Raw genomic sequence first — 22,608 nt, forward strand, 5'->3', positions numbered from 1 at the left:
TTTTTCCCTGGGAAGGTGGTCAATCACTGGAACAGGTTGCCAGGGACATGCTCATGGCACCAAACCTGACAGAGTTCAAGGAGTATTTAGATGACAGTCTTACTTATATGGTTTAGTTGTAGGTAGTGTTCCAAGGAGCAAGGAGTTGGAGTGCATGATCCTTATGGGTTCCTTCCAGTCTGAGATATTATATGAGTACCCACATTGAGGTGATTATTTACAGGCAAGCAAATCACACTGCTTTTCGCTGCACAGATCTACACTTACTCAGGGCACATCCTTTAGTTTACAACACTGAAGGCCACATTGAATGAAAAGCACTGGCAAGGATTTTAAAAACACTGTTGGTACCGGGCAGCTGGTGCCAGACATGGAAAAGTTTGCATCCAAAAGTGTTTAGTGGGTGTGCATTAGTTCAGGAGAGTTTATGAAAGGAGGCAGAGGGACTTCCTCAGGTTGGCCAGAATGCTGCTGCATGCGATGGCTAGAGAATGTTTCTTTGCTTTGTGGGCTGATGGGTTTGCTGGCAGTATTTCACTGAGGCCGAGAGGAAACTAAGACACACTCTTTGGCTTAGTGATAGCTGAAGCAATAGAAGTTAATGTCTGGATCGGAAGAACACGCTAAGGCTGGCATATAAACTGATCCCTGGTGGCTGGGGAGTGGTTGGAGCAGATCTGTGTTTGATAAACAGCAGGGAGCCATGGAGAGGGAAAAACAGCTGGAAAAAGCCAGGAGTCAGTGAGGAACCTAAAAGCAATTGCAGTACAGGCTTATGGTGAAGGCAGCAAGGGGAGATCCCAGGACAGAAGGCTGGCTGGAGACAGCATGTTTGGATGTGAGAGGGGGAAATGACCTCTTCTGGCTGCCCCTAGGATGTCCAGGGAACATGACTGCGTGCTGTAAACCAAGAGGAATCACAGGACCCCAAATACTGGCAATCCACTTTGTGTTAAAAGGGGCAACATTATATGCATATTGCAGTAAACCTTCCTACGTTGAGATGGGTCATCCTCTTGCCTAGCGCAAGCCATGAGAGCTAACGCTTAAGTTCCCAATACTGTGTTTGTCTTGGAGCTGCAGCTTGGTGTCCTGGTAGCTGAAGAATTTGTGTGGATCATCAGCGCAAAGAAAGAACCAAGCAGGACTTCACAGGCCCTGTCAGTAGCTCTCTGTTGGGTTACTACACTTCCCTGAAAGACTCTGAGCATGGAATTGGGAATATAGTCAAGACCAACTGCAACCTACTGTGTGATACTTCCAGTTTAGTCCTTCGAAAGCCATACGTGTTTCCTGTACAAGGAAACATACAGATGCTGTGGGATGGCTGACACTGCTGGCAGCCTGTCCCAGAAACAGCAGCTACCTCTTGTACAGTCTCAACTTCCATTAGCAACCACTTAAGCAGATAAGCTCTCTGGCTATCACAGCGGTGCTGGTGAATTTGGTTTTACTTATCTTTTTGGCAGCTCTTAGGTCAGGCAGTCTTTTACGACATCATCTGAACTTTATAGATTGCAACACTTCTCTCAAATTTCCATTCCCAAGGCTGCCTTGCAGTAATACCCAAAGCACCATTTACATTTTAGCATTCAAATCTTTCATGAACTGATATGAAAGTCTCCTGCGCCCTAAATATTTTATCTGAAATATTTTTTCATCTTGTAAATTTTCCTCTGTGGGGATGGAGAGCTGAGGGAACCCCTGCGAGGGGAAAGGCTGCGGGTAGAAGGAGAGTCAGAGGAGCTCATATCTCGCCTTAGCTGACATCTTTGATTTTTATCTTTTCACTTATAAAAGCTGTGGCTGAATAAACTGCAGAACAGCAGGACTTAATCCCACTGCTGTCCCCCACTAAGACACTATGGTGTGAAGTGTTCCACATCCATATTGGAGTGATTGCTGAGCCCACCTGGATGTGGCTGTGGGTGGAGGGCAGGGGACCACAAGGAACTGGAGCTTCCCTGTATCCATCACAGACCTTGGCAGGGAGTCAGGGAGAGACAGCGCGGGGATGCAACAGCTGCTCGGGGGATGCAGCAGGCTGCCAAGCTAGTAGCAAGCTTGGAGCAGTGAGGCTGGGCTTCTGGCAGGGAATTGCCAGCAACTTGTGCTGCAGTTTCTCTGAGGTTGCTGGAAAAGGGCCCAAACCACTCTCCTTTCTGGAAGAGCGAACAGCAAGCTAGAACCCATTTGTTCAATGCAGCTCTAATGCTGGGTACCACAACGGTGCAAAATCTTGCTTAGCTCGAGTCCTGTGTCAGTGCCAAGCTCCCTATGCTTGGCTTGCTCTCATCTTAATCTGGGGGATGGCTTCTTGCTAATGGATCAATGAATCGATAACCTCCTTCATTTATTTAAACATTACTACCTTTTCTATTTCTGTTAGCAAGCGCTGACACCAGCAGCATTAATTCTTGATGGGGTAGAAACAATGCCCTGTGCAGCCACAGCAGCACCATGGTCACACCAGCTGTGTCATCTGGTTTTCCATGACATGGCATATTTCTCCTATCATGTGTCATGGGAGTGTTGCTCAGCTCAAGGCACAGAAGACTTCTGTGCAACAGGGAGTATTTCTCTTCTTTTGTGATACATCTCAGATCCAAACTGGATTAAATCATGGTCTACGTCTAAAGCAAACTGTTTAGAACAGGTTCTCAGAGGAATTTACTTCTTAAAGAGAAATATTTGCATAGCATTTCAGGAGCAGCTTTTAATGAACTAGACACTTCCCAGCACGTAGCTTGCTCAAATGTGCTAAAACCCTAATGCGGGCAGGAGGACTTACGGACTAACTCCTGCAAGCAGGCAGGGCAAAAATCATTTCTTTCAAGTGGGGTTTGGGAAACCATTCACTGGGAACCAAATGATTTTATTTGCAATCTGAATTGTTGCTTGCAAACCAGAAAAGGAATTTGTCTGATACTACATGCTGCAGGGTTGTTCCATATGCAGAGGACCTGCAAATGATTTCTTAAGAGTAATCAAATCTCAGAGATGCTCTGGTTGCTAGAAATTGAGCTGGGAGTATGACACAGGCAGAACTGATATCTGCTCTCTATACTATACAAATAAATCATTAGGAATATTGCCTCTCTATGCCTGAAAATGTAGGAACATGTGTGGCTGAAAGTCCATGTAGTCTGGTATCCTGCCTCTATATATTATAAGTGCCAGACAGTTTGGGAGTAGTTATTTGTAACTTCTGGATATAAAGGATTCTTGCCCCCCCCCCCCCCCCCCCCATGTATGCTGTACTGGGGTCTGCAGCATGAGCATGTGTGTTTCTGTTAAAATACAAAGTAATTAAAAAATTCTTAGTATTATGTTTTTTAATCAAATCACTATCAACATACCAGTCTATACCTGGTCTCTCCAAGCAATGAATTTCCTGGGTTCCCTGCATTCCATGAGCTCCTTCTTCTCAAGCCCCACATAATTTCAGTTCTCCCCCTTGTCTGTGCTAATGCCTTCTGGTCTGACCACAAAAACTGCTGAAGCCCCATTTCCCAGCTCGTCTGCATTCACCTCGCTGTCTCTCGCCGTCCTTCTCCCTCCAACTGAATGTCTGTGCAAAGCTGGCTTCCATGGTTACTACTAAAATAGGCAAAGGAGATATTTTTGGTCAGAATCTGCCAGTTCAGCAGGATCAAAATGCTTTTGGGAAATGTTCTGATTACAGTGAAATTCAAGCAGGATGTGGTCCAGCAAAATGAAATCAAGACCCTCTCCAGCTGCCTCCATCTCACCTGCACCTTCTCAGTCCATCCTCCTGGGCGGCTCTGTGCCCTGCTCACCATCACAGAAACCTGCCACACAGAGGGCCCTATGGCAGGATGTTTGTGTGGAAATGTGTATTTTTCTTGTTCTTTTTGTTCTGAGTGTTGACATATCATGACCTTCCCTGCCCTGTGTCAGCCAGGACACCTTCCCCTCAACCAGCTTCCTCCAAAGCACCCATTTCTATTGTCGGACTTCGTTGCAGGTATTGTTTTAGATGCACATAAAAGCTGCTCAACGATGTGATGTGCTTTACTCAGTAATGTATTGCTGTCACGTGTCCCCCCGGTCTATCCTGATTTTTCTCCTTGTGGCATGTCCCAGTTTGGTTTTAGACCCTCTGATGAAAGGGCCTGTCCTTTTTTTGTGTACCTTGAAACACCTACTGTACTTCCTCAGCCTGAATATTTTCTTTCTGTCTTTGTAATAGGACCTCCTGCAGTTTGGAAAGCTTTCTGCTTCCTTTACAAATGCTGTTGTATTGTTAGCTGTCCCTCACAGGTATTAGGACATCATGAGCTGTGGTTTGTGTACAGCTTTACAGCACTGACCTGCTGGCTTTGTGTTCACAGCCCTTATGGTTTTCTATATCTTCTGAGCCTTTGCAAACCCACATGACTCCATCACCCAAGGAGTATGACAGACTGAAGGGGTGCATGGACCTTGTTAGAATTCCCAAGCCCAGCTCCACCACTGTCTGCAAGGCACTTCTCTACCTTAGGGTGAGCTCCTGGTTTCCAGCACTTTCCCGAGCACAATAGCTTCACTGCCACGGACCCGTTTGGTTTAATGGAGGAGAAAAGAAGACAGCTTCTCCTTTGTAACTGCCTGTCCCTGCCTATCTCCTCTGGTCAAGGTTTTCAGAAGTAGTGGAAGAGTATTTCTTACCTCATTGCCTTTATCTCTCTTTGCAAATTGCAGTGTGCAGTGATCAGAGACACTAAAACCGTCATTTTCAGTAAGACTTTAGGAAGTGGGCATTTTAGCCCAGTAGACAGCAAAACGTGGGGCAGGTGACAATCCCCCAACTCCTGCAGATAGCTTTTTTGAACTTAAAACACAGTATCAACTGCACTGCCAGATGGTAGTATTGCAAAGAGCCACGACAAGCCTGTGCTTTGGACGATCTTGCTTTCAACAGCCTGCCTCAAACACAAAAAGCTGCACGCAGCTTTATTTTTTGAGTTATATGTAATCAAGACATTATTGGATGGTCTCCTGAAATACCCATGTGTTTTAGAGGGCTGGACCTGTGTCTTTGAGGGGTGATGCATACTTCTCATGGCCCTCCAGTGGGGACCTTCTCCCAGTTTCCCTGCTCTGAGTTGCTGCCTAAAAGGGTGTTCGGTGCATTTAGAGCTAAAACTGGGAGGAAGCCAATTGGTCTCAAGACTTACCTGAACCAAAACTAATGTATTTCCATTTCTGAAATACAAACAGGTACCAACCTGTGTGTCAGCACCTCTATAGGCAGCTGCCCATTTGGGTTGCGGATACATACGTTTAGGAGAGGCTGCAGAAATTTTTTTAATCCTAACAGAGTAAATCCTGCTTTGCCAAGAAAATGCTGCCTCACTTCTCCCACCACAATCCCATCAACAGGATCGGACATGCTCTTCTGTAATAACAGTTTAATGGCTCACAGTCTGCGGGTTGAGCTCCGGTAATTGACTGACTAGAGCTGTTATCTTACAGCAAATGCAAGGGAAAACACCTTTCCCTAAAACTCGGCTAAAGGAAGTTTTATTTGGCATGCGTTAACCCACATTTGCACAGCTGAAGGCTGTCCACAGTCGGGTAGCAGAGATCACTCGAAGTGTAGTCAACAGATAGTTAGGATTAATGGAGTTGTCTGATCTCTGCCATAGAAACATCTATGGGCGAACTTTGTTAGATCCACATTTGCACATGAGAAACCCTTCTACCCTGTTTGGGGCTTGTCATCTGTAGAGGTCATCATGAAAGGTGGAAGAGCTGTGAGAGCTATTTTTTAAGCTGGTACATACTGATTGCAAATAAAGGTAGGATGTTTAGACATGATATGAGGAACAGATCTGTGAGAGGATCATTAAATTCATGTTCCTCTAAGCTCTTAGAAGCAGGTGTGCTTTAAAAGGAAGGGCACGAGTGAGATCCTCCATCCCACTGAGGTCAGGGTCCATAAAAAATGTCTTCTAGACTTGTCATTTCAGTGCCCATCAGAGGAGCAACCGGGGTGAGCATGAGATCAGCTTTCTCCTACAGAGGGAAGTCATTGACAGAGGTATCCTCAGAAGCTCCATTATGTATTCTGGTGTTTTCCAAGAGACGCAACATCCTTACTTTATTGATGAGGACAGTTACAACTTCAGTTGCTTGTTTTGTACTCGGTGCCAGGTTGGTCCTCAGTCTGAAGGAGGTTGATGCTGGAGCACTCTGGCGTCAACAAAGACGTCAGAGTAGAGCGCGTGAGGGATGGCAGAGTTGCAGCTTGTCGTGCCAGCAGTTATTCTGGGTTTGGTGACCAGCCAGTCTGAGGTACATGATGAGTCTTGGCTGGCCTTTGGCTTGAGCCAGGCAAGATGCAACTGCGTGCTAGCAGAGCTTCTCCTCACAGTGCCCCATCCTGGGGAGGGATGGCTCTCGCTGCTGCAGGGCTTCTCTTCCCCTAAAGGTTTGCTGGTCCCATCTTAGTTGTTTCTCCTGCCTCAGGGGCCAGGACAGAGGGTTAATGACTCCCGGGGACTGAGCACATCTGCAGAACACCAGCAGAGAGAGGCACAGCCGGGAGAGGTGGTTCTGCAATTCCCAGGCACTGGTGAGGACTTCAGGGATTATTTGGGGTAAAAAAGTTTTCCTTGCATTCAGCTCCATGTAGGAAAACAGTCATTTTATCAACCACTTGGCTCAAGTGCTTCAGCAAGGCAGAGAAGGCATGCGGAGTCTCCACAATTCATATCAATGACTTTCTCAGAGGAGGGGATCAAACCCAAGTCCTGGAAGCTTAGATTCCCCTCTGGTGCTGAGGCGAGGGGAATAAGGGAAGCATTATTAGAAAGCATTTCTTTTATTTAACAGATGTTAAATAGCACTATACCACTATATCAATCTGTCAATTGCGCTAATAGGAAACAGCATACAGAGAAGTTGAGATGTGAACTGTACAGGGAAACACCCCCCCCCCCCTTCTGCAAGATCCCAGTCTGGGGCCGAGGGCCAGGGAAGGCCCCAGCAGATGGTGTGGAGCACAAGGAGCAACCGTGTATATGCCAGGCACATGTGGATGAAAAGGGGAAGGAATGGCTGTGGACCATCACAGAAAGAGCTTGTTGCAGCTGGACAGGTTCTCCCCCACCCTGTCCTGGTTGTTGTGCTTGAAACCAGATTAAAAAGATCTTTAAAGCAGAGACCATACATATCTTTGGTTTTTTACAATGGGTGTCTCTCACACTATAGGTTTCTGCGGTGTTAATCAGCATTCAGAACCTAGGTGGATTAAAGTCTGGGAGGTGGAAACAAATCTCTAGTTTCTGATTAATGGCTGAAAAGGAAGCTTGGCTTTGCAGTGGCTTGCACTGGTCCCAAGTCAGACCCAGCGCTGTAACAGGAGACTGGTGCTATCTTCCTCTTGCACACTCCATTGCTTCCTTAGACTCATCCTGGTGATCCCCAGCCTCTGGCTGTGAGTTTGTTACTGTAGTATTAACCTAACTGCCTGGAGCCTGAGGTTAAGTGATGGGAATTGCAAAACGAAACAATAAATTAATAAAATGAATGTGTCACCAGCTGATCCTCTTCTGACCACCATCTGTCCCCTGATCATGTGGTATCTCCAGCTGGCCACCCAAGAAACAAACCATGCAAGATCATCATCACAACAGATGCTGCTATTTGCACATTTTTAAAGGTAATAGTTGCTAGGCTGTCATATTAGTAGTTAAAAGTAGTTATTTGGAAGCTAGGGGATTTATTTTCCCTGTTTTAAGGAAGGCAGTGACTCAGCAGGTACGTTTCTGACAGAGACACACTCCAGAGGCATGATCAGTGGAAGTTCCTATGTACAGTATATGTGATTTCCCCTCCGTGTTCTATGGTATGCTGTTGTGCCTTTTGTAATGCACAATAGAATAAATAAATTAGAAAGAAGGCAACGATACTGCAGGTTTTACTAGTGTACCTTTTAGGAACATTACGTGTTCTCTTTGCCTACTCCAGGATGCAAACCAAGCCGTGCATTTTTAAACTATTGTTAAGATCGAGGATGTGGTTATGAGAAGACTTACAATTTATAGGATACTTAAGCATTAAGGATTGAGGCACAGAACATTTCCTGGGGATTAACGACTGACTGGGTGAGCCTCAGGCCATTAACCCCTGCCTGTCATTAATCTTCAGGAAATGCCCTGCAGTGAGGTCGTTATTGCTGGTATATGCTGAAACAGAAAATGATAATAAGAAAGGTCCGTGGTTTATTTATTTATATTTTACATAACACGGTTGCACTGGGGCTGTAGGAAATTAACATCTTTCTCTTCAGCTGGCAGTACGGCTTGAATCAATGCAGTTCGTGCATCTCTCTCTTTTGTGAAAGGTTATTGCCAGATTGCAGGAGTGTGAGCAGGGGCAGAATGTGGCCCACTGCTTGTGTTGCACAATGTTTAATGCGTTGAGTATAGTGGTGCTTCTCTGTATAACTGCTGGCAGAATTTAGCCCTATACAGAAACCAGCTCAAAATGCTTGTTTTATGGCAGAGCAATTTATTCACAGTTCTAAGCATCTCACAGCCTTTTTTTTAACTCATTGAATAATCCTTTTAGGTTCCCCATAAAGCAGGTGAAATGCTTCTGCTGCAGTCCTAAGGCAGAACACAGGCTGCATAAATAGCATCTAAATTACTAGGAATACCAAATACACATACAGTAATACATACCTACAAAGGCAAATTCATACTGACAGGACTGCAGTGTGTGCTTATCAGCAGCAAAACATCTCGGGGATAAAAAAAAAAAGTGGCTCTATATTGAAACTGTATATACGTTTCTCTCTATATTTAAACACTTAAATGCTATTTTCTGCGTGGTGTTAAACCCAGATGCAGGCTCCTTTTTAATGAGCCTGCCTGCTTAAACATTTATTAGCTTAGAGATGTATAGTTTTCCGAAAGCTGGCTGATTCTTTTTGCAGCATATCTTTGCTAAAAAAAAAAGGCTTTTTTTTTGTGTACATGGTCTTAGTCCTTGCAACCTCCTAGAGAGTCTGTCAAGGCGCAACTTAAAAGCTCGTTCAGGCGACCATGACCCCCTGCTAGCAGATTGTCTGCCTAAAAGGTAAGGGAAAGCTAAAAAAGAAGTAGAAACTTAAAAGTAGCTTCTCAAAGGCTGCATAGATCTTTTTTTTTTTTTTTTTTTTTTTGTTAAACCTAAAGTGTTTAAAAGCTTTAATATTGATGGCCTGTCAACTTTGTCCTGATTCTTTGGCTTTCAGTTAAAAGGTTTTTGTTGTTGTAGCTTATGCAGTTGCTCTGTTGCTATGGAAACGTGACATCAAAATGACGTTTCTCTGTTTAAAAGCTTTTAACTAAATTCCTGCCTGTCAGATGTAGGCCCCATTTTGTGCACTCAAGCTTCAAGCTGTTGCAAAAAGGTTTCATATGTTCTGTTGTCATTCAAATTCTTTATCCACATATGCATGTCTTGCACTACAAAAAACCTAAACTAAAAACTCAATCTATATTAAGTGTCCTCTTTTAAAACCCTTTTAGGTCAGTCAGCAATGGCTGCAGCAGAAATTCCCAGTTACATTGTCTCTTCTCAGACTGAGAAACACAGGAGGGCCAGAAACTGGACTGATGCAGAAATGAGAGGTTTAATGCTGGTTTGGGAAGAATTTTTTGATGAGCTGAAACAAACTAAAAGGAATGCCAAAGTTTATGAGAAAATGGCTAACAAACTCTTTGAAATGACTGGAGAAATTCGCCACGGAGAGGAAATAAAGATAAAAATTACAAATATGACATTCCAGTACAGGTAAGCTTCAGTTAATTCTTTTTATTTTAAGAGATTTTAGCAGGGACAACGCAGTGATTTTTGCCTTTCAGAAAGAAGTCTCCTAGAGGAAATCTGTCGATAAAAGATTAAAGATTGTTCATATCGCTTTTAAAATTCTCTCTTGCCACTGCTGTTACGTCATTGTTAATTTTTTTCCCCCATTTCATGTCAAACTCCGGGACAACTTTGTTTCTTTATAATCAGCTACCGTTGTAATGATGCAGAGGGATGGAAATGCATTTAGTGGGGGAAGAGCTTTATGGTTTTTTTCTCTTTGCTGAGGGGACTGGTGGTGGTAGCCTGGCAGCAGTTCCTTGCAGTGAAACTCCTGCAGTTTGAAGTGGCCAGTGAGAATCGGGAATGCAAGGCAAAGTTTAAAAAAATAACTGCAAAGAAAATCATGCTTTTGGGGGGGGGGCTGAAGCGCCTGGGTTTTGGTCTTGTGAGTTGAAGGGTTGTGCTTCACGGGGCCAAGAATAATTGAACGTCTTATTACTGAGTGACACATATTGCTATAATTATAAGCAGCAGCAGCAGCAGTGAAAGAACTATTATATCTGCAGAGAGAGAATCAATGTGCACTGTCAATACTGCTCCAAAGGAGCCGGGGGGAGGGCGGAGGTGTCTACAAGGGGATGATAAAGAACAGGCAGTGTTAGTCAGGAGGAGAAGTTGGCTTTAGAAAACGCGAGGCAGTTGTGCATTTGTTGTTTGCAGGGGGGCAAGATAATTAGAACTTAACAGAAATATTTGCATATCTTCCCCCCCCCCCCTTTTTTTTTTCTTGAATTCTTATCTCTGTGAGGCACAAACTGCCTCACACTGGAAATCCTGAGTGGTGATTTCAGCTGTGTGCTTGTAATGCAGGAAAATCAAATATGTGACTCTTTCATTTAATCTCTCCTCAAAGCTTGTATTAATAATAAAAAAGGTTATTACAGCAGGCAACCATGTTAAAACTGCTCGCTTTTCTGTAAGGCACCCTTGCTGTATTTAATGCAGAGACTACTCATCAAATAGAAAACTAGGGAAAATCCTGTAAACCCCTTAACTTTGAATGTCCTCCTTCTGCATTTGTATGATCCGCAAGCATAATCGTTAACGTCATTTCCCATAATATTAAACTTGATGTTTTGCAGCAAATGGTAATGTCTCCGAAATATTTCACTGACCCTGCTGTAATCCTTTGCAATTTTCTTCACCCAGATTGTAGAGGAGACAGCTGGAAGTAAGATGAATTTTTGCCCAGCATCACCCAGAAATTCAGACTCAGATGCAGATTTAGAAGTCGGGAGTTGCTGGTTACCAGGCCTTTGCTTAGTCTGCTAAATCTGCTGTCCTCCCTGATGGGAAATGTATTTCACAGCACCGAGGTTTTACAGGTGTCTAGCAATACTGCATGATATTTAAGTGCTGTAATTGCCAAGTGGAACAGGCTATTTCTGTCTGGCTTTGTTCTAAATTTTCAGCGTTGTCATCAGTCAGACCATCTTAGCTCTTCTAATTAATATACTTTAAAGTTGCATTGGAGGAAGGGAGGAAACAAAATCACTCCCATGCACTCTGTGTGTGTATGTGTGTAAACAGCACTTTTTGTTTTTAATCCTTCTTATGTTTCTGTGAACTTCTAAGATTGCTTCTGTGGCATGTTGTCATGCTGCTTTTCTATTTTGCAGTGCATTGCAGCTCCCTCCTTATTGATTCAGATGCTAATTTAGGAGAGTTAGGAAACTGCCGTGCACTGTCACGGTGCTGTTTCATTTTGTAATCTTGAATATGAAATGCATCTTTCTTATTGTTTGTTCTTATCCAAAACACGCCTGTGTGCTTTGCTTTCAAGGTGAGGTGGGAGAGAGAACAGTGAAGAACAAAAGCTATGGCTTATGATTTCTCATTTTCTGGGCACTTTTTGTTGGTGTGTGAGGCTAGGAAACGTTGTGATGAAACTGGAAATGATGTGAGTTGCCACCGAGTGCTGGCTTTGCTGTGAGGCAGCTGAGTTTTAATCCATGTTTTCGTGCCTGCAGGATACTTGAGGAAGATGCTTTACCTCACTGTATTTCTGGGCTTCATTGCTGCACTGTGATATAAACTGAAAAAGGAAGATCCTGAGAGTGGGGAATGCTCTATTTTGAGATACTTTGTAGTGATTACATAGGGCTTGTAAGCATGACCTGGGAGAATGTTAGTGCCAGTAGCAGGAATGAGGAGGTTGTTCTGCACCGAGGGGTTATTTCTTCCCACCACTTCAGGGTCCTTTACTTTCTTAGGCAACTCTTCACAGCGTTGCAAAGCTGCTATGATGTCTAATCTTACTTTAATAACCCTAAATGAAATGAATTAGAATATTTAATAAGATCCTATTATTATTTAGCTATGTGCCACAATTTTATAAAGAAAAATGAAATTGCTGGCCCAGAAATTGCTATATATATGTATAAGCATATGTACATACATTTATATTTCTTTTTATACAAGGAAAAGCAGTAATTGAATATTTCTACTAGCCCATTCAGTGTTAAAAGTGTTATCACTGGCATGTCTTATCTTGGGACATCTCTTGAAACAGATGCTAATGATCTGAAACATTAAAGGATCTAAAGTAGAAAGCAGTGAACACATTTATAATGGTGTTTTCCAGTTTGAGGATCCCAGAGCATTTTAAGATAAAGCTCTATAAGTTACTGTTTTGCTTATGTTGCTCAGGAAAAGCCATTACTCATTGTCCAGAAAAGTCAGACAAACATTCATAGGTGTAAGGAGGAGTGTATCTTAGCCAGTAATTAATCAGTGCAGTTGCTGGAGCTAATGCAACTACGGGCATGCTTATGGTGGCTCAGAGCTCAGTATGGGCTCACAGCCCAAGTATTCACACTGTGTCTGGGTGTGTTTGGATCCTATGTGTAATGTTGTGCTGCCAGATAAAGTTAGTTCAGGTGTAGTTTGGTGTGTGTGAGCATCTGTCACAAAGCAATTCTAGGGTGATCACATCCCATTCCTCTACATCAGAGGTAAAAACATTACTTGGATGTTAAAATGCCATTGTAGAAATCTATTCTATGGCATTATTTCTGTCTTGAATTCTTGTGTTTATTTCTGACTGCCCTATATTTCAACAAGGTGACAGGAGAATGAGAAGATGTTTAGAAAACACAATTAGGCTGAGATGTGGAAAGCTTTCTTTATTAAGAGAAATGGAAAAGTTTGTGACTCACTTGGAAAGAAGGTAAAGAAATATAAAGGAGTTCTGGAGGTGCGTAAAAAATATACAGTACTGTTTTCAGAGTATAGAGCAGGTATTTCTTCTACTGTAATACAAGAAGTTATTTATTTGAATTGCAAGGCAAGAAGTTAGTCATATAAAATAGTTAATCATATAAATGTGTATAACACCACATAATAAGCACATGGAACTCATTACCACTGAAAATCATTGACACCAAGAGAGTGGTAGGTTGTTTTATTATTATTTTTACTAAAGATCAGGTTTATTAAACTAAAATACAGATGCTGTTTGTCTTCAGATTAGAGAGAGTTATAAAAGACAACGAGTTTCAGGATATTATTGGCTGTCGATGGAAAAGTATTCAAGTGTCTTTACAGGCAAATGTGCCCCCAAAACCTGTCCATCAAAATGATTGAAGTATTTAGCACTGACCCTTGTCAGAGGTGAGGCAGCAGGACAATGGGCTGACCTGGGAGCAATTCCTTTATTCCTCTGCATTACTGTAGTCCAGGTGCACTTGGAGGAAACTACTCAGGGAAAAATATACCACAACCTGAAATAATTTTTACTGGAGTCTCAGTGTATTAAAGAACCATTTCATCCACCATGGAAGTGTGCCTGGGTGGAAAATTCTGCACAGCACCATAGGTGGAAGGAAAACTTTTTTGCAGGTGCATTTGAAGAAAATTCTGCTTTTAAGAATTGCTGTGATATCCAAAATATCTGCTGTGGAAAGGTCAGCCACCAGGATTTTAACGTTCGGTTTTATAGACATCTGTGTAGCGAGCTGTGTGAACCTCCCTATTTATCCACCTTGGAAGGAGGAAGGGCTGAGTCAATTCCTGCTGGAATTCAAAGTTAAGCTTTCTGATGTGCTGGTCATCAAAAGTTTTGCTGAGATTAGCAAGCCAGCTCTTGCAGTTTAGCATTACTTAAGAGTATGTGCTGAATTCTTGCTATTATGTAGGCTACTTGGGGCATTCAGCACATATGGACCTGTAATTAGTCCTTCTGAAGGAAGCTGTCCTGTCACAGCTAATATGCTGATCTCAGTGTGTAACAGTGCACTGTATCTGTTGTTTTTCCACTGACATAATGCACACTGGTTTATAGAAAGGAAAAGGGTTTGTAAAGCCTGCACAGGGGGCCACAGTTTTGACTGACTCCTTCTGATGTTTAAAAATAAGAACTGTGTGAACGTGAATTTATTACTTTCAAAACCATCACCCTCCCCAAAGCCTCGAAATCAGGATGCAGCTGTTGCTTTTTGATTTGAATCACAGTCAATTAATGTTAATGATTGGTAAATTTGAATCAGTCTCATGATTTGAATAAAAGATTAGTCTAATTTTTTATTTTCATGTGTACATGATAGCAATTAAATGTTGCTGCTTGTGTAATCGGTTGCTCTACTGTGACATTAAACAAGTGGAATATTTGACCTCTGTTACAGCAAGTGATAAAATATAAGCACAGCCAAGTTACTGCAGAAAGTTGAATTTGAATATTCTACTATCTTCCTCTTTAATTTCAATAATTTCTAGCAGATGCACAATTTAGGACTGTACTTTAATACATCTTTCTTTTCCTCACCATTGATTGGTTCACAAACAGTCGCTATTTATTATTTATTTTGAAAGCTTTTTTCAGAAACCCCAGGAGATGGATCTTGTATCCATTCCTTAAGGCAAGTAGTAATATCAAACACCGTAATAATAATAAAAAAGCAATACTGGTTTGAGCAAAGCCTAAAAAAAGGTGGCATGTTAGAGATTGTGTGCTTTTACTGACTAAATAGTGGTGATTTAAAAAATACTTTAGAACATAATATCGTCATAAACTTATTTTAGATGGTGGATTAATAGACATAGAACAAAGTCTGAAGAAAGGTCAGTGGCAGCAGGAATTACTCAACTGTTGTCTCAGTCCATTCAGTGGTGCGTTTTGGCAGCAGGATCTCAAAGCCCATAAATTCATTCACTTCCCTGCAATAAGAAAAGTATCCACCTTTCAGATTACCTGGGTTGACTGTTTTTCATGCTTCAGATATTTGTCCCCTGGCAATTTGACTTTGATCCTTGAGTTTTGGGAGGGAGTTCTCAGTTGCCTCTGCTCTCAGCTGGTTTTTTATAGAGCCTCATGAAACAGCAACAGGTCTAGATAAACTCAGTGTGGATTTAGTTTGTGAGCTCTGCTGACTTTCTCAGTTGCTGCTGTCTCCTACCTAATCTTTCTGCCTGGCTTGCTCACACAGGCAGCAATTTGCCCAATTTCAAAGTGTTGAATGTTCGGCTCATCTTCCTTTCTCGTTTCCGGACTGTTGCATCCCATTGTCCTGTTTCTTTTTAAGGTCTTTATTTTTCATTAAAACAGACCAAAACACAGACAATCAAAACAAACAAAACCCCCAACTTTACACTGTGAATGCAACTAAGACCTGCTATGATCAGTTATGACATTGATATTAATATTACAAAGTTAGCCATTTGCTTTGTTTTCTGAATCATAGAATAGTTAGGGTTGGAGAGGACCTTAAGATCGTCTAGTTCCACCCCCCTACCATGGGCAGGGACACCTCACACTAAACCATGCCACCCAAGGCTTCGTCCAACCTGGCCTTGAACACCGCTAGGGATGGAGCATTCACAACCTCCCTGGGCAACCCATTCCAGTGCCTCACCACTCTTACAGTAAAGAACTTCCTCCTTATATCCAATCTAAACTTCCCCTGTTAAAGTTTGAACCCATTACCCCTTGTCCTATCACTACAGTCTCTAATGAAGAGTCCCTCCCCAGCATCCCTATAGGCCCCCTTCAGGTACTGGAAGTCTGCTATGAGATCTCCATGCAGCCTTCTCTTCTCCAGGCTTCTTTTTACCAGAAGGCTAAACCGTCACCACTATTGCGGTGAATGTTCTTCCTCTTTTCCTCCACCTGCAGTGTTCCTAATTCTTTTCCAAAGGACTGGCACTCCCTCCCCCCTTATCTTCACATCTCTCCATCTATTTCATCCTTTTTTCTTTATGTATGAGCCAGACACTATACAGGTAGATTGTTGCTTCTGGTGCTGCTTTTAAGCTAACAAAACCGTCTTGCCTACCTCCTGGTAGTGATCCCCTTTTTTAGCCCAGAGCTATGGTAAACAGTCAGAAGTGGAAGAATTAGTATTCATTCAATGTATTCAGAGGCAGAGAAATACCTGGTTTTATATAGCTGCAATTCTACAGCTGTGTGGGCTGATGATAAATAACAACTATTCCTTCAAAATCAGGATAGTTTTGTAAAGAAATGGGATCTGGGGTACACAGCTGAGTTCAAACACAGAAACCACAGTACTGACTTGCTCAGGCAAAATACCTGCTCCTGAAAACTTCATGGAAACATAGAATGGTTTGGGCTGGCAGGAACCTTTAAAAAAGGTCACATAGTCCAACCCTCATGCCATGGGCAGGGACATCGTCTACTAGGTCAGGCTGCTAAGAGCCCCATCCAACTTGACTTCGAATGTTTCGAGATTGGGGCATCTACCACCAAATCATGGCATGGCTGAGATGTGCGCACACATGGCTTTTCGCTGTCTGGCCCATGGAGATGACCAACCATGGTGAATGTGTTGAAACTAGCAGTTGAGGGTAGTAATGTTTTAAACCCCATTGCTTGAATGCATTTGTTTCAAGATGGGCAAACAAATGTGGAACATGGACTTGGCTAGTAGCTTATAATGGTTTAATTGATACGCTTTTCATGCAAATAGCCTAAATAATTGAACTAAAAATAATCAATATCAAATGATGGTTGCTGTCAGCCTTGTATTTAGCTGTTTTGTTTCTGTGCTGGATGGATACACGGGTATTTGTAGGTTGTGCTAAATATTCTCTGACTATGAAGTCGCAGCAGTAGGTTGCAAACATGTATGAAATTAAAATTTTGAATGCATAGAGGGCATAAAAATCTGGATGGCTGAGGAGGCTTTGCTGTGCAGGTCTGTGATGTGCATTTCTAAGTAGCTGGAAAAGCTCACCAGACCTTGCAAGAACAAGGAGAAAAGAATCCTTAAATGGCTTTAAAATCTAAGCAAATCTTACTGCTTTTTTCACTCACTGGTGGATTTCCCCTTACCCTAGGCTAAACGCTGTCTAAAAGGAAGAACTTGAAGTTCTCACTTTTAAGTTTGGCACCATTTTTATCGTGTTTACATGTTATTTAATTCTATCCTTTGCAGGACCGGTGTGGGCAGGATGGATTCTGAGGATGAAAAACCTGAAAGGCTTCAAGAAAAGGGGGTGGGCCAGGTGTCCAGGAATAGTTTTTATCCTTTTTTCTGCATGTGGAAAGTTGCGACAATTAGATTTGGTTCAGCTTTTTGTTAATTTAAATTAAATCTGGTTTATGAAAATGGAGCATTTGTCACTGGTCTTGCCTTTCCTGTCGTGTAACCTTGCTGCATCTTGATTTAGAGTAGCAAGATCCAAGCTGGGAAAGGGAAATAGAAAGAAAGTTTGGGACTTTAGCTGGGCACTGGAGTTTACTTGAGATGTACAATTCATTTGTATACCTCAGTTTTATATTACTCAGTAAAAATAAATAAAAGAAGAGTGGGCACTGAGTGGTATAGAAGTGAACATTGGGTTAGGAGTGATTAATAGATCTCATACTAAGATGCATGTGAAAGACAAGTTCATGGTCGATACTCCTTTCGCTGTCATTGTAATTGTTTTGTGCATGCTGTTTATAATGCAATATTAACTGGTTTTGTTAGGGTTATTTCTGTAAATTAATTAAATTCTATACTTCTTCCTACGCTGATCATTATTCTGTAACAGATGAACAGACATCCACCATCTCATGGTTGTTATTGGGATGTTTACCTAGGCAATCCAGAGCTTTTAGGCAGTATTAGGAAAAGGATATGGATTATACTTATAGTCACTCGTATTCATCATGGAAAAGTAATATTTATTCTTGAAAGCATGGAAGGACAGGGTTGCCCAGAGTTTGGATAAGGCTGTGATGTGTTGCCTACTCTAGTTGTCAGGGACTGCTGTCAGATTGATTAGTCTGGCACTCTGTAAGGGGAAGAAAAAATATTCTACAACCAAAAGTACACTTTCCATTATAAGCTGTAATGATCTTTATTTGTATTGAATTTCATTTGGGGTTTACATGCAACTTTTAGTCACAGGGCAAAACTAGGAAGAGAAACTGAAAGGCGTCATTGGAGATTAAAAGAAAAAAGTGTCTGATTTTGTTCTCATGGAAAGTATACAGTTTAACTCCTAAATGTGACCAGAACAAATGTTTTGAGACAGAAGATCTGTAAGAAAAGTACCTTCATAAGAAAACAAGCTTTAATGTTGTACGCCTTTTCTTACAGGAAATTAAAATGCATGACTGACAGTGAAACTGTTGCACCTGACTGGCCTTACTACAAAACCATCGATAGGATCTTATCCAAAGTGACAGACCACAGCGATGTGAAAATGCATGAAAACCAGCAACCAGGTCCTTCCACATCACAGACGGAGGCCTCACAGTCTCCATCAGCCAAGTCTACACCTCTGTATTTGCCATATAACCAGTTTACATATGAAGGAAGGGAAGAGTGCTTTGAAGATGAACACTCAGAGAGTTCGTCAAGCTTACTTTCTTACAAGCTGAGGTAGTATCTATTTTCCCCCCTTTCTTGTGTTCCACAGAATGAACCGAGTCTGCTATGTAAAGGGGACACCCTAGCATCTTTTTCTCTAACGGCTTCTGTATCTTTTCTGTAAATCACAAATGAGATCTGTTCCCCAGTCTCAGCCACTTCATTGAATTAAGGCATTTTCTTTATTCCTTTACGAGAGACTGGAAGGGAGTAGGAGGACTGGGGAAAAAGTTGTATAATATAGCCAAAACTCAGCATGCATGTCATGGCTCACATGAGGTGGAGTGTTTATTATAGGGGTATAGGCATGTTCAAGAGAGCCCTGCAGTGTGAGCTGAGATATAACATACAGTTTAGATGATTTTTGGCATGCTCTACTTTTGCTTTTGGTATGAGTATGAAATGTCTTTGGCTTCACCTATTATTAAAACAGTGAAAAGATGCCAAGTAAATATTTCTGTGGACACCAAAGTGCTACTCGCGCCGTTAGAAAGTGCATTGCAACATTTTAAATACAATTGAGACTGTCACTTTTTCAAAGTAAATGCTAGTTAGAGAATGCAAACATGTGTTCCCTTTTCTTGATAAGATTGGAGTTCTCTGGAAGGCAGCGTTTTAACAAAAGGCAGGGTTGTACACTTGATACAATTTTTTAGACTTTACTGGTGTCATTTTTCACCCAGAGTGGTGTGAAATAAGAGCTCATTACTGTTTTCTGGCAGGAAAAACAGTTGGTCCTAGAGATCCTTATCGTGAGCCTGTGAGGCTTTTACTAAAACAGTGAAACTATCTGTCAGTCATGCAACTGAGAAGGTGTTGAGCTGGAAGAAGAGCCAACCTAACAAGAATGGATTATTGATTCCAGGCCTACTCTTGGATGAATGAAACTAGGGTAAATTCATTCAATCACTCAACCAAATAGCCCTCGAATAGCTGATTATTATTTAAAACTTATTTTTTTGGCGACTGAATAATATATATTAGGGTTTATAATTCTTGAACTGTAGCAACCTTTTTGTTCACAGTCAGCAATTGTTTTTCATCCTAGTTCAAAGTTGAGCAGTAGATACCACTTCAGAGATTAATATAACATTTCAGGTGAGCATTGTGATCAGATTGAAAATTAGAAGGCACTTGTGATATTAATGGGGTGAGTATGTGGGAAGAGAAGTGGTATTCCTGTGGGGGGGGGGTTTGAAAAGCTTGTACAGCTTTGACCTGTTTAATTTACCCTGGTGAATGAGAGAAGAGTAGAGAACTCTTTCTTGACCAGAAGGAAATACAGTGCTTGCTAATGGTATCAGCTGGGTTAAAATCACTTAGAGGTACTAAGGGAAAGGCAGATAGTTCTTTTAGGGTTACTAATGGTAAATCATGAACTGAGAGGCAATTTTCAGCTTCTGCAATTAGTGTGTCATCCCGTAGTTGAAAAATACTTTGAAATAGTGAACAAGAGAGAAAAGAACTCCCATACAAAACCTGGGTCCATCTTGGAATTTTTGTAAATGCTCTTGGCCCTAAATGGTACACAGATGATCTGACAGATTCAAAAGAGGAACTAAAGATAATATTGGGATTTGAAATCGAAAGAACATTTCAGGTCCTTAATTTCTCTCTCAATTTTTGTACTTTACAGCTATGCAAGCCAATTATTTTGAAACGTATTTTGAAAAACACACACATATATGTATGTGAAATATAGAGGCATTTTACAGCTGTATATTTTAAAACTGTATATGCCTTATTTTTCTGTGCAGTTCAGTCAACTGTGCAAAGTAAGCTTATGCTACGGGATTTTTTCTTCAGTAATAAAAATCATAATGTTATGACAACAGTGGATAGTCAAGAAAACCTCAATCAATACTCTTTTTTAAGCCAGCTTTTAAACTTCTGAAAACTTTGGTACTATTCCTTTAAAATCTCAAATACGGCATTTGAGTCTGAGCTTCCTGTTTGCCACAGTATCCTCGACCATAGAAGGATGCTACTTGGCTACAGAAATTATGACTTAAAAAAATTACTGAATTTAATTTATGATAGAGAAATATGTCAAGATTTAGACTTCAATGAATACATACACACTGTCAAGCTAAAAAAATTGAAACTGTGTTTCTTTGTGTTTTATTTTAAATTCTTTGACTTTGGGATAGAATTTTGCTAGTTAGTGGCAATACAACCATTGTGGAATAAAATTAATTTTTATTTTTGTTGCAATTTTCAGATGAAGAAAACATTTGGAATCCCCGTTTTCCTTTAATGGGAATTTGTTTAGTATTGTTCTACCACAGCTCTTGGGCTTCAACAAAGCTAGTATTGTACTGCAGTGTCCATACAGCAGCTGACAATAATAGAATCATTCTGTTATTGTCAGATAATAGAATGCAACGTGTTGGAGTCTTGTACTGCAGCTTACATTTTTAAAATCAAAATTCCTGACACCACTGTAAATGACTTTTTACCTAATTGAAAACTGTTTTTTTCACCCTGCGGGCTAATTTATAGTCTCTGTTTTCATTGTTAAAGTAATGACAGAATGTAATTACACAGACTGAGAGCGTGGCTCAGACTTCATCTCTTCTGCCATGTCTATTGTACTGAAGATGGGGGTGAAAGAGTTACTTTTGTAGAATGATAGACCATAAGAAAACCCCTAGTCTGACTCCTTGTTAAATACCATCCATGTATTTAAATTCAGTTATTCTGTTCTGGAGCCCAGAAAAATTATGGAGGGAGTTCTGTGGCACACTTCCCTTAGCAGAGGACAGCAGCATGTCTCTGTTGTCCTCTACTTCTTTGTTTCTGTGATTCATTTGACTCTTGGAACTTTTTTATTAGATATCCAGCTTAGAACTGATATATTCAGAAGATGGAGAATTCACTTTTCCTTATAGGGATCTGTTCCAGTGATTAAACCCTTGCTTGAACCGGTGTCTTGTTTCTAATGTGAATATAGTGAATTAAACTTTCAGATGTTACTTTTCTTTATCTTTCTTTTCACTATACTTGAGACCCTTTCAGTATTTTTCACTTTTTGCCCCAAGCTAGTTGTGTGCCATGATCATACCATCTTTGATATTCTTTAATTTTTAAATGTAGGTTGAATAATTTAGTACAGAAGGTTTACCCACAGAGAAACAGTAAGAATCGGTAACATAAATTAACCAAGACATGAATTGTTTAAAAGAAGCGCATTAAAACTTGGTGAGGATTCTAATTCAGGAAATAACAGTTTTGGCAAAGCCTTTAATCTTTCTAAAATTATGCCATAGCTGTTTAAAATCTGAATGGGCAGCATCTACAAAGAAGTTTGAGCTTTAGGCTATGCGCATTATTATGTCATGCATCTTAACTCATTATGCAGAGTTATGATAGCAAGATGCTTTGCCCAGGCTCTAAGCCATTTCTGTGGTTTTTTTCTAAACCTGACTTCAAGGATGAGCCTCGTTAATTCCTAAATGCATTTGGCTGTATTTGAATGAGCCTAGTGTACCAGAAGATCCAGGTTACCTGATCTTCAGTCCTCAAACTCTGAGGATTGTTGTGCCATCTCTAACATTAATAATTGCTTATTTCCAAATAACTGTTAATTGTTTTCCATGAAGATATGGATTATGGAGGACTAGTCAGATTTGTACATAGCTAGAAAAGCACAAACGAGCCAGAAACAGCTGTTAGCTGTTGAAAGCCATAGATTCCAGAAACTGATGGAACTGGAGACCCATTTGCCATGAAGTAGCCAGAAAGGAAGAACTGGTTTTATGGTTTTGTGGAGGTGATACATTTTGGTAGAGAGATTACTTTTTGTATTCAACTCTTGCTTCATTAGTTATTCACACACACTCCTGAAATGAGCCTTATGTGAGTGTAAGCAATCTACCAAGGAACTTTTAATTGAACAGTGAATTAAATTGATCTTAGATAGGTA

General features: G+C 41.1%; 1 protein-coding gene across 3 annotated transcripts in view; it reads left to right on the plus strand.

Annotated features, from left to right (window-relative positions):
- The window catches only part of MSANTD1 (Myb/SANT DNA binding domain containing 1), a 32,509-nt gene that overhangs the window by 4,222 nt on the left and 5,679 nt on the right, over positions 1–22,608 (plus strand). For 2 of the 3 annotated variants that reach the window (XM_061467887.1, XM_061467882.1), the window contains 2 exons: positions 9,525–9,789; positions 18,411–18,695. In XM_061467887.1, coding sequence (XP_061323871.1) covers positions 9,525–9,789; positions 18,411–18,695 — 550 coding nt within the window. Of the gene's footprint in view, positions 1–9,304; positions 9,407–9,524; positions 9,790–18,410; positions 18,696–22,608 lie in introns of those variants that run through there. The other variant, XM_061467895.1, reaches the window with a different exon arrangement.

This window comes from Pezoporus flaviventris, unplaced genomic scaffold (assembly GCF_033815535.1).
Source record: "Pezoporus flaviventris isolate CSIRO_AGI_PZ_B2104156 unplaced genomic scaffold, CSIRO_AGI_Pfla_v1 ptg000002l, whole genome shotgun sequence".
In the NCBI taxonomy this organism is placed as follows: domain Eukaryota; kingdom Metazoa; phylum Chordata; class Aves; order Psittaciformes; family Psittacidae; genus Pezoporus; species Pezoporus flaviventris.